Below are 16,715 nucleotides of genomic sequence, written 5' to 3'. Positions count from 1 at the left end.
CCCCAAGATAGAATCAAAACATTTTAATAAAAATTTTTAGGGCAAATACTTTCTTTGCATGATTCTTTTAAAGAAACAGCAGTTATCATTACTGTACTGTTTTGAGCAAGTTGAATCAACCTGGAATACGAGGGAATATTATACTTCTAAAAAGGTTTTGACTCAATTATCTTTGTACTCAGATCCTCTGCACCAGACTGTGCTGCACGAATAGCATGTATTTACCAACTCAAGTATCCAAATACTCTACCACTCTAATTACAATTTCAATGTAGTTCAGAAGAATAGAAGTATTTCTAAATACTTCTTTTAAACTTTGACTAATTTTGCCTCTTGCAATGGGATTGGAATAAAAGTAGAAATTCTTATTTGTAATACAAGTCTTAGTTGTATCTCATGTAAACGCTACAATATATAGTCCTGAAATTAGTTAATAGTTTACATTTAAAAGTAAATTGGCCCGGTGACATGATTAACTCCTACGCTCCAACTAAAATATTCAGCATATCCATTATGTTTGCAGCTGAAAACTATTGGCTACTATAAAGAAATTATGTGTGTATTCATATAGAGAAAGAAAACAGGTAGTTTTAGTGGCCGACTTTATTTTCTTTGACGTTAACTGTCCTCTACGATTCTGAACAAATGGAGGTAGGTTGTGCCCCTAAACTTGGAGAGTACCTGAGTAAATATATCATCTTTAAAAGAAATGACCATAGCTGTGTAAAATACTTGCTTTATTTATTAACAGTCTTGCCCTACATATCCTCTCTTAAATGGTCCAAGAAATAACTGTAGCAAAAATGAACCCTGGAATAGTATGTCCAGAACACAATTTTCCTGGGTACTAGCACAGTTGCCAATCGATTTCCAGGCATGGAACCCATTTTTGTTGAAGCCTATAATCATTTCTTTTCCTAATTCTATTTCCTTTTCTCTCTAAACATTATCTTAGTTTAGCATGTATCTGTCAAAGACTATTCTCTTCCAAAAAGACACAGCATGGTTGTCATGGAGAGGCACTCTGGAGCCCAGCCACCCTCCCAGTTCCAAAGTGTAATGGCTGTGTGACCTGGACAATTCATTTAACCTCTCTGCATTTCACTTGCCATATCTGTAGTGGCATTTACCTCATAAAGCTGTTGTGATGAGCAAATAATGTAAAACTTACAGAGCAGTGCCAAGCACACACTTATAAGCTCAAATGAGTTTCAACTATTATCATTCCAGTTTTTTCATCAAACAAACTAGTATCCTTCTAAGCGGCCTACGGAGTACAGTGTAAAACCAAACCCGAGGTAAGTCAAAAGATTAAGCATGTTTAGAAACACTGCCTTATGGACTTATTACTAAGACAATGATTAAATGAAGAGTAAAGACACTATTAATTCCTAGTTAGTATTTGGAATGACTGCATATGTGTGTGTAAGCCCAAACATTTAGAAAGTATAAAAAATTACTATTAATATTTGTCGTTTTCTTCAAACTATCTTTTAAATTTTCAATAGTACCATGTAATTTTATAATTAAGTTTTATTACAGCTGAACACTTCAAAGAGTTGTAGTTTTGAAATAAATTTTGCTATGATTAGAGAAACTATTCAGAAAGTACAGTGTATGTGAACTTATGGACTTGCCCCAATATTACCAGTATATAAATTATTTTGTAAAGTTGTTTCTTACACATATGATCTAAAATGCAAAGAAAAATGGAATTTGTATTCAAAAGAAATAGAAGCAACACTGGCTCCTATATGCTAAAAATATAAGACAGATTTTTTTCTTAAGCACTCTAGATACAAATATTAACTGTATGGGCTGAAAACTTTAATTTTCAATATAATTCAACAAGATACACAAGTAGGACTCTATAAATATATCCCCTGTAATAATATTTATCACAAATACTACCAAAACCCTCTGAAAAACAAACTACAAACACATTTTAAAGAAACTCAGGTTTAACAACTACAAAAGCAAATAGCAATAAAGTTATTTGGTTTAAAAAATGAAGGGCAGTGTAATTAAGTCCAAATACTGCACAAAGCTGTTTTTTGAGAATGCAGTCTTGAGTTTCTTAATACAAGGTACTAAACACTTTCAAAAGTAATGACTTATTCTATACAATCTAAAGTCTTAAGCTAGAGCTCTAAAAAGAAAAAAAGCAGATGAAAGCTAGGCATGTAGAAATAATGGTATAAAATGATTTTTTTATACAAAATGTACCACTCTTCAAATGTATAAGGCTTAATATGAATATTTTTGGACTATGAGTGTTGCACACAATTTTTATAATCTCAAACCATTCAAAATTCAGTATTTTTAAAAACGTTTTGATGTTTTAAGTGAATGAACATAGTACAGGATACAATTTAATGTCGGCGTATCTGTACTGTTCCACCCAATAAAAATAAAACTTTTAAGCTCAAGAGAGAATCTATCTTTTGAATGCTTTATCTCTCTATAAATTCAACTTTGGGGAATGTCAGAATTTTGTAATATGAACTAACATCCACCAAGAATTGGCCCAAGTTTAAACAGAAGACACAAAAAGAGACATAAGGTGTCAAATAGTTTAAATCTGCCCTATCCAATTATACAGTCATAATTACTTTTTACATAAAAGTGCTTTAAGGTAAAAAATATTTTTGTAAAAGGTATTATTACCACCAATACAGTATTCCCCTCTTTTCCATGGTTTCACTTTCCAATTTGTTACCCACAGTCAACTGTAGTCCAAAAATATCAAGTGGAAGTTTCCAGAAATAAACAATTCATAAGTTTTAAATTGCATACAGTTCTGATTACCTCACTTCATCTCATCATGTAAGCATTGTAATCATTTCACTTTTTCACAAGGGTGAGTACAGTTTGATATTTTGAGACCACATTCAGATAACTTTTATTGTAGTATATTCAGATAACTTTTATTGTAGTATAACTGTTCTATTTTATCATTGTCATTGTTAATCTCTTACTGTGCCTAATTTATAAATGTTATCATAGGATATGTATAGAAAAAAACAGTATATATACAGTTCATTACAATCTGCGGTTTCAGGCATCCACTGGAGGTCTTGGACAATATCCCCATGGATAAGAGGGGAACTACTATACTATCAACCAGAATTTTCTAAATTAGTTCCATTTTACCCACTTTCTTTGAAAAGTACCCTTCTGCCACAATGTAAACAAAAATGGTCCATAAAATGGTGACATCAGACACATAATTTGTGGTGTGGGCCCTTAAATTAAGACCAAATCTTTATTAACCCAAAGCTAGAGATTTTATTTTTTTGCACATGCCCAAAATAACTAATATCAACTCACATCTTCTGTAAGCCTTGAAGAATTTTTATTTAACATAATGAGAGATTTAATAACTTATATGAAAGACTACCTAGCACTCTTCTGTTGTTGTTCACCAACTGTTTTTATGACGATAACTCCGAGATCTGGAATACGATCGAAAATGAGAGTGTTTTGCTGTTTGGGCTTTAGTTTCAGAATTAGCATACCCTTTGGGAGATTTACATGGGGATCTTGCTATGGAGTCAGAATGTCTTCCATGTGTTCTTGATTTTGTTCCTGAGCTAGTTTGCTTTTGAGGTGAACTTGATTGTGATTTTCCTATTGACTTGGACCTTTTTTGTAAGGACTTGGACCTGGACCGTCCTCTAGAACCAGAATTCCTCCTTGGAGTTCTTGACTGCCTTGCTGAGGTAGACCGCCTTGGTAGTGATTTGGAGCGAGATTTAGACTGGCTATAAGAAAATCGCCTGTGTCGAGACCTGCAAACATCCACAATGTTAGAGTATGTATTTCATACAAAAATAGTTAGTAGATTAGGAAACAACACTTGCAGGAAATTATATACTTTACATAATATTGGTTATGTTTTTATTGGATAAGTTAAAAGAAACAATTCTGATTTTATTATGCATGCTTTTGATTCAGCCATAACAAGTTTGTAACATTTGTTATATTAGAATATATAACCAAAAGATTTTTACTTTACTAGATATATCTTATGACATGGATCAGTTCTAAAAAATGCTCTGCATACTGAGTCTAAGTTACACAACTCCTAAGAGGTATGCGAATCTGAAGAAAAAAAAAAGAAAATAATTATTTGAAGTTTATCAAATGCTGCTTATAAAAACAAAAGAAAACCTAGATGCAGGACTTCTGAGTTCTGCCATGACAGAGCAGTTTGTACTAATCTTCCCACAGAAAATAGCCATATAAAAAGCTAGACAACATTTGTAAGACAACTGTTTGAAGGCACTGGAGAATAACCAACACAAGCAAAACTTGAGAGGTTAGAATCTGTGGCTCTTTTACTCAGACAATTTTCCTAATGCCAGCATGGGGAAATTGAGACCAACCAGAAAATGGCTATTTGACTAAGTTGAAGAGACAGAGGTGAGAATTCAGGGCTACCAAAATGGCTGAGACTTGAGAGATAAAATCCCAGAGACAGAGATTTGCAGACAAAAAACAAAACAAAACAAACAAACAAAAAAACTCCAGAAACCTAAAATCTGTCTATAAATTTTCAAGCCATTATCTTCTAAGCTGTGCATGCAGAAGATAAGACCCCCCCAAGGGGTCAGCAAAAAACAGCAACTGGAAGATTCAATAACTTGAGCTGAAATATGATCAGACACATAATGCTGGGTACGGAAGCTGAAGTTCAAGCCCCCAAAAAGGTCAGGAGCTTGAGTAACAACTCAGGCTTTTAATTAAGAACCCAGAGAGACCATGTCCTACAGGTAAGGGCCATGCCCCAGGAATAAGTGTAAACCTTAAACAGATTAGCCTTAACAATGCCTCAAACCAAGCCTTGACAGCATCAAGGTGATCTGCCAATACTTTGCCTGCTAGAAGAAAACAACTTTCTTTGGAGGACGACTATCATGGAAAGCTTCTACAATTTTCATTAACAATGTCCAACATCCAATAAAAAATAATTTTAGGTATGTGAAAAACAGGTTAAAATGATTAAAAACGAAGGCAAATAAAAGAAAGATGCAAAGCAATTTGGATATTGGTATTATTCAGACAGGAATTTAAAAAATTACTATGACTAATATGTTAAAAAACATAAGAGAAAAAGACAAAGCAGATGAAAAAGATGGAGAATTTCAAAAGGATTTTGGAATTTATAAAAAGAAATAAATGGACATTTCAGAATTGAAAATATATGATATCTGACATTAAAGTCACTGGATAGCTTTAACAGCAGTCTAGCTACAACAAAAGAAATAGTGAACTGAACTGAAAAATTATTAGAAAAACGTTATACTGAAACACAGTAAGAGAAAAGGAATTTTCGGAAATCCAGAACAGAGCATACAAGGTATGTGAAATAGTCACATGGCCAAAAGGAAAAACTGAATATCTAGGTGAAAGCAATATTTGAAGAGATAATATCCTAGAATTTTCCAAAAGTACTGAAAGGCATCAATTCACAATTTCAAGAAGGTCACTAAACCCCAGATAGTGGCATATCACAATGAAATTGTTGAAAAGCAAAGTCAAAGAGAAAAATCTGAAAATCTGCTAGGGAATAAAAAACACATTACCTTCAAAGGAGCAACATGAGGGATGCCATCTGACTATGGACATCAGAAAAAAAAATGGAATGATATTACTAAAGAAAGAAAAAGGGGAAAAGTCCCTGCCAATCTGGAAATCTATCCCAAGCAAAATTATCCTTCAAAAATGAATATAAAATGAAGATGTTTCAGACAAGCAGAAGCTAAGGAATTCATTGCCAACAGACCTGTACTATAAGAAATACTAAAAAAATTTTAGGTTGAAGGAAAATAACCCCAGATAGAAGCATGGAAGGACAGAAAGGAATAAAGAGCACTGGAAAGTATAAATATATTGATCAAGAATATATTCTGGAATAAAAGCAATCTTTTAGAAATTATTAAATTTCAGTTCTGCAGTACATAGCTGTAGAAATAAATGAAAAAACTGTCTTTGAAAAATATCTAACATGGAAAAAAAATGGATGCTATTTTAACATTCTTCAGGAATATTTAGAAATATATACACATTCATTGACATATAAATTCTACAAAGATTTATGGAATACCTATTATGAGCTGGGGGCTATTACTATGTACAGGGGATATAAGCACAAATAAGACAAAAGTCCTTGCTCCTCAAAGAGCTCATAGTCTAGTGATAACAATGAACTAGTTCTTTTTTCCACATCCACTGAGGGCAAAAAAAGAGACCTCTTTTTAGTCCAAAGTAATACCATATATACTGTATATACTTATAGCGTTAAGTTCATATATAGTCATTCTCTCTCTCACACACACACACACACACACACACACACACACACACACACACACACACACAGTCTGATCTTCAAAAATACCTTGAGAACTAGATAAGATTTACATTCTCTATAATACAATTTTACACACAAAAAAAACTAAGGTCAGGGAAGTTAAGCAATGATCTTATAACTAATACAAAGCACAAAAGCGTTGTCTTGCAAGATGTGGTTCTTTCTATTCCTAATTCCATGATGATCTGGGACAATTAGCAGACATTTTGTTGTTTTTTTTTTCCTCCAGCCAAGTATTATACTTTATCTCCAGTAAAAGGCAGAAAATGATATGAGTATCACCTTTTTTAGATCCATCAGGAGAAAAATTGGTTAACTAAGGGTCTAATGCAACTGGAAACAACTTATATTTTTAATGAATCAAATGGGCAATTTTTTTTTTTCAAACTACATCTTTCTATCAAGAGCAGTGGATATTATTCAGTAAGGTTAAGACAGTGCTGCTTTAGGCACAATATTACATCTACTTTGATCTTTGATATATAGACCTTTCGTTTTATATGTCCATCCACAGCACACTAAACTTATGGTAAACTACACATGTATAGTTTACAGTCTACATATGTATAGTATACATGACAGTATATAAATATAAAATTCAAGTAACGTCAGTATCGGTATGATTTTCCCACACACAAGGCATGTAAAATTTTTTTAAATCTTAATTTGTTCTATGTTTTAAGTTCTATAAATACAATTTCGTATTTGAGTACAGAAACTGTATTCCAGAGTCTAAATCTCAAATAACCAAAGGGAAAATCCCTTGGCCATGGGACAAGCTGGACTATTCTCCACAGATGCAAGGAAGGTTTATATTCTTACACTATCAGAGAAAGTATGATAGAAAGGATGAAGTTCCAGAATATGACTGTTTCTAAGTATTTCTTCACCAATCCTGACCTGGGTTCTTCTGGCTTTTAAAGGAGCTTAAGGCTTCCTCCCACCTTCATGCCTTCCTAAAGATGGGCCAAAAATCAAAGCATACCCAGTAAGAGGTACTGATCTGACATGTGAGATTCTGACATGTAGGGCTCTAAGATATTTGGTGGCAATCAGGATTCTTAGATATTAAATAATCATAGAATGTGGATGTGGTTCTCTCCTACCTTTTCCTTCCACTTGGCTGGAGGGATGGAGCCAGGCCACTTCGGAGTCTTGTTTCTAGAACAAAGGACTTGGAGCAAAGACTCTCTCTCTCCAGTTCTGGTACATATATCCTGTTTTGAGCTTTTTGTTGTCTAGGCTCTTAGAGTTAAGGAATGGAGGGATTGGAGTGAAAGTGAGCAGCCCTGGTGATCATTTTGGATTTGAAGCTAATGGACCTATATAGCTTAGGTATACTACATGTGGGCCAGGGGAACTAACTCTTTTGTTACTCACAGAAAGAGGATACTACCGTAAATGCTGATAATTCTTTAAGAACAGAATTCACCTTAAAATTCGACATGCCTATGAAAAAATTACAGCATTAAAACTTAAGATAAATTGTACAAGTGTTTAAGAATTCAGGATGCTAATACAATTTCAGTATTATTTAAATAACTTCAAGTAATTAATTTCCATTGTAATTTACTATTATTCTAACACAAACAACTCCTAGCTAGCAAAAGAGATAACTCAGAAATATTTTCTTCTGAAAAAATTTACTATTTTTATGTCTTCTTCCTACAATACTACATACTTGGAATTTACTCTGGAAGGTAACTTACCTTTTATAAAGATATTGATTTACATCAAATTTAGTCATCCATTCACAAGTGATTATATTTCTTATGAGTTTTTAATTACCAAAACTCTACATTCTTAATGTTGGGTTCATTTAGGAAAATTTTATTTATTTAAAGTTTCTCATTTGTCAAGTATACATTTTTTAATTTTTTGCTTTTACTTCAGTATATATTATATTTCCATTAAAAAGTTTAAATAAAAACAATGGAAGATACCCAATAAACCCAAATTAATCTTTCTACAAAAGATGATTCTTTATGTATACTAAACAAAATGATTCTGGTGGCATGTTTTTGAAAACTCTTTAAAATGCTTTCCAGAAAAAGTAGAAAATTAAGTTTTCAATTTTCTTGTATTTTGTACTCACTCTTTAAGGCTATCAGACCTCCTCCTATTTCTTCCCCATGAAGAACTTCTACTTCGAGTTCTCCTTTGGCTAGGGCTTCTTGATCTCCTATGATCACTTGGAGAGCAAGGGTGACGTTCTTTTGATTTCATTTGGCCTGGTGCTAGAATATGAAGTGCAAGACTTATAAATTCATTACTTGAAAACTTCAATAACAGCTGCTCAAATAGTACTACTGTGAGAATTTTAAACAAACAAAAAAATCTACCATTGCTGAAACTCTGCTGAATAAACAAGCTCTAATGTTTAGTCACACTTACTTTTGCGATCACCTTGTGCAAACTGTATTTCAATTTGACGGCCACATACCCACTTTCTATTGAGGTTATAAAGAGCATCTTCAGCATCACGAACATCTTCAAATATGACTAGCTGTTAAGGACACTTTGAACATCAGATATCAAGCAAAAATATTATTTTAAAAGAATTATTTATGTGACATGAAATTAATAGGAAAAACAAGTTCAAGTAACTAAGCTCATATCTCCAATATGAATTACCAGGAAAAAAAAACCACTTTCGTTATGAAAACAAATGTCCCATTATGACTTAGAAGAGTGAATCTAAAAATAAAAAGAACAGAAACAAACATGAAACTATTTTTTTTTTGCAACTATACTTTTAATGTATACATCAGTGTAGTTGCAGTATACCTATATAATTTCAAACATGTTATGAGAAAAAAGTAAGTCCAACATTGGCTAGTATTATAAAAGAAACTGTTTAGGACTCACTCCCTTCTTTCAGGTAAAAGATTAAAATTACTCTTTAATTAAAAGTTTTTAATTATGACATTTAGGAAAAATTATTATAAACAAAACACACACGAGTGAGCTAAAACATTTTTAAAACTGATTTAGTTCTTTAAAAATGATATTTACCTTTTAACCTTTACTAAAGAAACACAAAAGCAATCTGCAAATATCTGTAATTACATATATTGGTTTGTAGTACCCTTACTAAACTCCCTTATCTATATAAATTATATATTAAACCTAACTAAAATGAAAATAAGCTATATAAAATGACTGAATAGCTGTATTTCAGGAGATTGTTCACTGTTTTTTTTAATTGAAAACAGAAAAAGCTGAAGAAATGCAATACAAAATGAGACTGCAATTACCTCAATGTCACTTGATCTTGAACCTTGAACTTTACTCTTTAAGGCTTGCAAGATGGACTTTATAAGAGACGCAGAACCAACAAAATCAGACTTGGCTTTGACTCTGGAACTCTGAGTAAATGTAGGAAAGCCGAAGTCTCAACCTGGTGTTGGCTTTGTCTTTTGCTTGATAAAGACTTCCCCTCTTCCAGGTCTTTATATCTGTGTCCACCCTCCCTCTTTACTCCTTGATGCTTGAACTTTAGGTGCCTTTTGTCTTGCCTGCTCGGTTTATGCTTGGATTCTAGCTAACAGGTTGGTTCAAACTGGGGGGCGCTTGCCAGCTACTGTGGACTGCTTTAGATTTTCTGAGATAAAGAAATAAACACATTTAATTAGGCAATATTAATCTCATAACATATGCTCCTGTATACATATATGTATATGCACGTATATGTAGTATATTCACACACAGTAAAATAAAGGATATTGAACATAAGCAAATCCTCTTGGGCGACGGGTGTAGAAGTCAAGTGGAATGTAAACGTCTACTATAGGGCCATATCGACCAAACTCACGGCGCAAGTCCTCAGGCCTGAAGTGTTTTAGAAATAAGGCAAAGAAATATGAATAGCTGGATTAAAATAATTTGCCTACAGAAATCCAGTTGAAATCTCAAAAGAAAGTACATTATCTAAACTAGCTTTATCTAAAACTGTCTCTCATAAGACTCGTCCAGGGTTTAGAAAAGAAGGAAAAAAAAAATACCCAAATATCAGGCCTCACTTCTGGAGAGTCTGATTCAAGAAGTCCGGATTAGGGGATGGAAATCTGTATTTTCACAAGGACTTCAGGTGGCTGTTATGCTTAGTCAGGTTGGGGAACACTGACCCAGCACATCCGCCTTTGAAAGTTATTCCTATCATAAGATTTTTTAACTGTCAATGTGAAGACTTCTATTAACTACTTCATCAGGAACACATTTTTCTGCTCCACTATAATTTCATGTTTATATTAATTTTGTTCTTAGATGGCAAGAATCGGATTCTAAAGAAATCCTAAAATTATTTCTCAGGTTTAAAAAAAAAATATTTTACTATTAAACGTAAAGCAAAATAACTACCATATTCTCAAAACTGACAAGTATTTTTGAGCCTCCTATATGACTTCTAGTATAACAAGTATTAAAGGGGATTACCAAAGAAATACATAGTATGTTTGTTTTCATGGAGCTACAATTTAACTGAGGAGACAAAATACTTAGCATTAACATCTGACAGTTATAGTGCATTTATATGCTAGCCACTGTTCACCTTAAGACCACTTAATTCTCACAATAACCCTATGGTTGTTTACAGAAGAGGGCACAGATGAACTCACCTAAGGTCACTGAGCCAGCAAGTGACAGCGCTGCAATTCAACTCCCAGTCTGATACTAGTCTGTATTATGAACCACTACACTGTACTGCCTCATGGAGATCTTAAGAGATGCAGCATCAAGCTATGAGCACAAAACATGGCTCAGAAGAAATGAGTACTTCAAAACATTGTACAGGAAAAAAAAAGCCTCAAAGAAGACTGCAAAGCCTCTAGTTTAGAACAAATAGAAGAAAAATGGTTGTCAATGACAAAAATTAGACAGCTGAAAAAGAGAGTTAAAGAGAGAAAAGACAGACAAAAGAAGCTTTCAGGTTTAGAAATGCCAAATTTGAGGTAATGGGAGAACATCAATAAGAATTCTGTAAGCAACTAAAAATTGTGATTATACAAATTATATTAACTTTACTTTCCTCTCAAGATTAGAAATCAGTGACTAACACTAGAGATGTGGATTTAGGAATGATTACATAAAGATTCAACTAAGTACCACTATACACCAGGCAGTAATTATTTTTAAGTCATTTAATACTCACTATAACATGTTTGTCTACATTCCACAAGGGACTATTACCCTTAGAGGGCAGTGACAATGTCTTTTTCTTATTTATTCATTCAACAAATGGTTATCGAGCACCTATAATGGGCCAGGCTCTAAGGACATGGCAGAGAACAAGAAAAACACAATAGCTGCTCCCATAAAACAGACTATGGGGATAAAGATGCTAAACCATTCCTGAATATTAGAATCATTTGTGAAAGGAATGTTATAGAAATAGGCACTCCAGTCTGATGCGTTAGCCCCGGACCTAATTAGTATTTCTCATGACGAGTACCAGTTATTACTAATTTTTTAAAGGGCTTTATAGGTAATTCTGTGAGTCAGGATTGAGAATCACTTCTGAAGCAGGTATATTCACCAGTGTAATACCGCAGTACCTATCATAGTTGCATGGCACACAGTAGTGACTCAATATGTTTGCTGTATTAATGAGTGAAAAACACATTATTGTTACCATTTAACAGTTAAGACGACTGACAGTAAGAGAAGTTACCTTCCAGAGGTATATACAACCAGTAGCAAAGCTAGAATTCAAATGAGTGTTATCTGAGGCAATCAACCCTACCAACCAAATGTGCGTGCCTGATAGGAAAAGGATCCTAGATCTTATAAAGAAGGCTGGAGCAATATGTGCCACAGAGGCTTGGAGTCCCAGAAGCCAAGAGGGCACAGGGATCTGAAGGAACAAATCTCAAAAAGCTGGCTCCCATTCATTGTCTCCACTCCCTCACCTGTTGGCTGTTGTTTTATTTTTGTATTGGTTGTGATCTATTCTGACATTCAGAAAAGTACAGAGAATAAAACAAACATCCATGTATCCACCAACAAGATTTATTATATCTCAATACTTGTCCTATTTGCCATAATTTTTAATATTTTTTTTATTTTGGAAATTTAGATATTATCTTTCTACTTTAGAAACAATCATTTGTGTTCACCAATTTTCTGCATAACTTTATATTTTTACTGCAAATGCATATATCCATAAATGTTTTTATATATCAAATTTTATATAAATGGTATAAGACTATTTGTATAATTTTGCACTTTGCCTTTTCCTTCCTTGAGATTTCTCTATGTAGCTCTAGTTCACTCATTTTAACTCTGTATTGGTGTGGTTATGAAAAAGCCACAATTTACCCATCTTTCTGTGGATGAACATGCTACACTGTACATTACATGTGCTTCCTAGATCTCTGCTAGAGTTCTCTGGGATGTATCACTAACAATGCAATTGGTGGGACAGAGTATGCACATCTTCAGCTTCACTACACATTCTCCAAAGCAGCCAAGTCAGCTTACACTCCTCCAAACAAGCATAGGAATCCCTAAACTCTACCTCATCAATTAATAACTTTTAATCCTTGCCATTCTAAAGGATAAAAAGTGAATGGGTACCTCATTGTTTTAATTTACCTAATGACTAGTGAGGTGCAACATCTTTTCATGCTGATGAGTCATTTATTTTTTGTTAATACCTAGGAGTAGAATGTCTGGGTTAAAGAGGATGTATATATATTTAACTTTTATGAAACTGCCAAAGAGTTCTGCCAAGTGGTTGTACCATTTTATACCCCACCAATGAAGAGTTTCAATTGTGCTAAACTTTGTCAGCACTTGGTGTTGTCAATCTTTTTAATTTTAACCATTCAGGTGGTTGTTAAGAGGAATCTCATCATAGTTTTACAATGATTTTAATTTGCATTTCCCTAATGACAAATGATGCCGAACATGTTTGTTAACTGGGCTTTTGTATACTCTTTTTTGTGAAGTGTCTGAGTTTTTCTGCCCATTTTTAATGTTTATTATAGAATTGTAAAAGTTCTTTATATAGTCTTTAAAAAGTCCTTTGTCAGATTTATACTTTGTGACTACTTTTTCTGAGTCTTTCGCTTGCCTATTTACTTTCTTAATGGTATTTTTTAATGAACAGAAAGTTTAATTTTGGTGGAATCTAATTTAACAATATTCCTTTTTCTTTTATGGTAACTGCTCTCTTGGTCCTATAAGAAATTTTTGCCTATCCCCAGGTCATAAAGATATTCTCCTGTTTTCTTCTAAAAAAATTACAGTTTTATCTTTTATATTTCAACTAATGATCCAGCTCAAATTATATGAGGTAGAGCTTATAGTTCATTTTTTTCCCTAAATAGATATCCATTTGTTCAGCATCATTCAAAACGACTTTCCTTTTTCCACTAGATTGCTTTGGTGCCTTTGTCAAAATCAACTAACTCTATGTAAGTGTGGATTTATAGACTCTCTATTCTGTTCTCTTGATCTATTTGTCCATCCTTAGGCCAATATCACACTGTTTCAATTATTGTATCTTTATAGTAAGTCAGGTACTAAAGTCTTCTAGCTTCCATAACATTTTTTAAGGTAATTTTGGCTATTATCTTGCCTTTGCATTAGTAGAATTAACTTGTCAGTTTCTATTTTTTAGAAAGCCTTTGATCAGGAATGGCTTGAATCTGTAATATAATCAATTTGGGAGAGAACTGAAAATAATATTTTGTCTTCCAATCCAAGAACATGGTATATCTATCAATTTATGTTGGTCTTCTTTAATTTCTCTTGGCAATACATTGTGGTTTTCAGGACAAAGGTTCTTACATTTTTTTTGTTAAACTATTCCTAAGTATGTCTTTTGATACAAAGGTAAATTAAAGAAAAATTTTATTATTTTCAATTGTTTGCTGTTAATATATATAAATAAGATTTCCCCACCAATGAAGAGTTTCAGTTGTGCTAAACTAATAATGAAAACTCATTATTAGTTACTACGGGTTTATGTAAACAAACATGTCACCTATGAATAAGGATAGGTTTTACTTCTATCTTTACAATTTTACGTCTTTTACTTTTCTTGCCTTGCTGCACTGGTCAGGACCTACAATAAAACAGTGAATGGAGGTTATGAGAGTGGGCATCCTTGTTTTGTTGTGATCTTAGGACTGGAAAGCATTCAGTTTTAACCATTAAGAATGTTAGCTATAGCTTTTTCATAGGCTGAGGATGTTCCCTTCTAGTCCTAGTTTGCTGAAACTTTTTATCATGAATCTTGCTGAATTTCGTTTAATGCTTTTTCTACATCACCATTCATGTTAAAATCAATATACACTGTGACTGAAGAATGCTACTAGGTATGTCCAAGGGAGGTAGTTGATCTTTGCTCCCCAATCGAACATGAGATCATGCTTCAAAATGGGAATGTTATATTTGGGATTTGGACATACTCTGTTCCATTAGAAAATAAAATTTGAAAACAGGAAAAAGAAAACCACTTAAATGGATTTCTTTCCAGGCTCATTTTCTACGTATAGTTTTTCCTTCATTTCTTTACATAGCTGAAATCATACTGTACGCATAATCTTATACTCTGTTTAACATTTATCCCAATGATCTTCTTTATAAGCATCCTAAATGTTAAAGCTAGTTCAAAATGTCTGGGTGTCATATTGCTGGTTAACCTACATTGTATGCCAACATGTACCAAAAACCTTATTAATATAGGTTACATGTGTGATTCTACTTTCATAACACTACTTGGCAGCTGTGCAATCTTAAGCAAGATACTTAATCTCTCTGAAGCCTGGGTTTCTTATCTGTAAAATGAGATTAATAAAGAACATATATTATAGGATTATTGTAAAAATTTAATAAGATATGTGTAACGTTTTTAGTACAGTGCCTGGCACATAATAAGTACTCAACAAACTGTTAGCAATTATTATTTCATTAATACAAGCCTCCTAGATTTTGACTGCCCCCTAGTAGTGGTGTTAGGAAGTGATGTAAAAATGGAAAAGGAGATCAATAAATCTCAATTATTAGTCATAATTACTCAATGGTGGATTATCTAGATTAGAGGTCATGTGCCACCTGTAGGTCATGTTTCACCTGTGTCATGTTTAATTTGGCCTGCAATGTTTAAATAATTTTTTTAAAGTGTTGAAACATGAAACTGCCAATATTTTACAGCTCTTAAATCTTTAAGAATTGGATTTCATGATTCAACTTAATGCTAATATTTTGAAACTGAGTTTACACACACAAAATACAAGTTTCTGACTTCTTTTCAAAATCAAGAAGACACCACAAGTCCAAATGTCTACATGGTAGGTATCAGCTGGAAATTAGTAGCAGTAGCTGTCTCTATTAGATGGCACATGTTCTTTTCCATTTGCTACAGTCTACATCATCCAGTTGTGCCTGATAACCTGGCTGGCCCCTGTGGCCATTAGGATTGGAAACGTCTCACTTTTTTTGTAGACTAACTGGAGAGATGTGATGCTTATTCAGAATTCAAGTGCTCTGTTTAACTGAGGGGATTTCTTTTTACCTTACCCAAATTTTAAATTTTGTTTTCTATGTAATGTATTGTTAAACAGGTTAAGAGAAGAAATGGATATTAATTAAGGTATATTAACTCGGTCTGTGGTTGTGACATATATAAAAGCAGGGATCAAATAAAACCTTAACATTTACTCCTCAAAGGTAAATTATGATGATTACAACAGATAGCTCTGGAGTCAAGGACGCCAATATATTTGTAGCTGCGAACCACCAGGTAAGTCATTAAAACTCTGAGGTTCAGCTTTCCCTTATGGATAGCAAGAAAGATAATACTGCACACTTATAAAGGTTGAGAGAGATGTAAATTAAGTTGGCCCAGTGAAATGAAAATGTCTATTAGTGTCCCCATTCCCCAGTCATTTCCTCTGGCTCCTAGTAAGGGAGAAAGTGCTATAAGAAGTTATTCCTATGTTTAGGTACTATGTAGACAGAATTCTCAAAGTGAGAGAAAATGGACTGAGAACAGAAAAGACGAGGGAAGTCCATGCAAACCGTTAAGATGGGTGTTTATACTGTATTCAGAACTTTAAAGAAAAACATGTCATTCACTGAAGTTATCCTTTGTATACAGTGTAAACCGCGTTACAAATGAATTTAACCAGCACAACCTGTAAGTAGGCCAGACTAAGGTAAACAGTAAGGCCCCAGGTACGCATTATCTTGTAATACATTATCACCATCCCCAATTCTTCATCTAGCAGGTAAGACGCGAGGCTTTATCGGCGCCCGACGACAAAGCGGCTGCCACGGAAACACTCACGGCCCGAGGCGGGAAGGACCGCGGCTGCGGGGACGCGGCGGCGCG

At 33.6% G+C, this 16,715-nt stretch overlaps 1 protein-coding gene across 1 annotated transcript; it reads right to left on the bottom strand.

Annotated features, from left to right (window-relative positions):
* Positions 1–1,805: 1,805 nt before the first annotated feature.
* On the bottom strand, positions 1,806–10,003 carry SRSF12 (serine and arginine rich splicing factor 12). The gene is made up of 5 exons (XM_025042735.1): positions 9,961–10,003; positions 9,634–9,770; positions 8,771–8,882; positions 8,472–8,613; positions 1,806–3,791 (listed from the first exon to the last, which is right to left on the bottom strand). The coding sequence occupies exons 1-5, from the start codon at positions 10,001–10,003 to the stop codon at positions 3,422–3,424; spliced, it is 804 nt and encodes a 267-aa protein (XP_024898503.1). The 3' UTR covers positions 1,806–3,421.
* Between the last annotated feature and the right edge of the window lie 6,712 nt (positions 10,004–16,715).

The sequence above is a fragment of the Pteropus alecto genome, unplaced genomic scaffold (genome assembly GCF_000325575.1).
Source record: "Pteropus alecto unplaced genomic scaffold, ASM32557v1 scaffold7, whole genome shotgun sequence".
Taxonomy (NCBI): Eukaryota; Metazoa; Chordata; class Mammalia; order Chiroptera; family Pteropodidae; genus Pteropus; species Pteropus alecto.
Note: the sequence above shows the minus strand (reverse complement) of the source record. Positions and strands in the feature narration are given on the sequence as shown.

Bases quoted from the DNA above. Each gene is read 5' to 3' on its own strand.
- SRSF12 (XM_025042735.1), bottom strand. From the start codon at position 10,003: ATGTGTTTATTTCTTTATCTCAGAAAATCTAAAGCAGTCCACA. The intron at 9,771-9,960 runs GTAGCTGGCAAG...CACCAGGTTGAG, and splicing joins AAAATCTAAAGCAGTCCACA to ACTTCGGCTTTCCTACATTT. The intron at 3,792-8,471 runs GTGAGTACAAAA...GGATGTTTGCAG, and splicing joins AGGTCTGATAGCCTTAAAGA to GTCTCGACACAGGCGATTTT.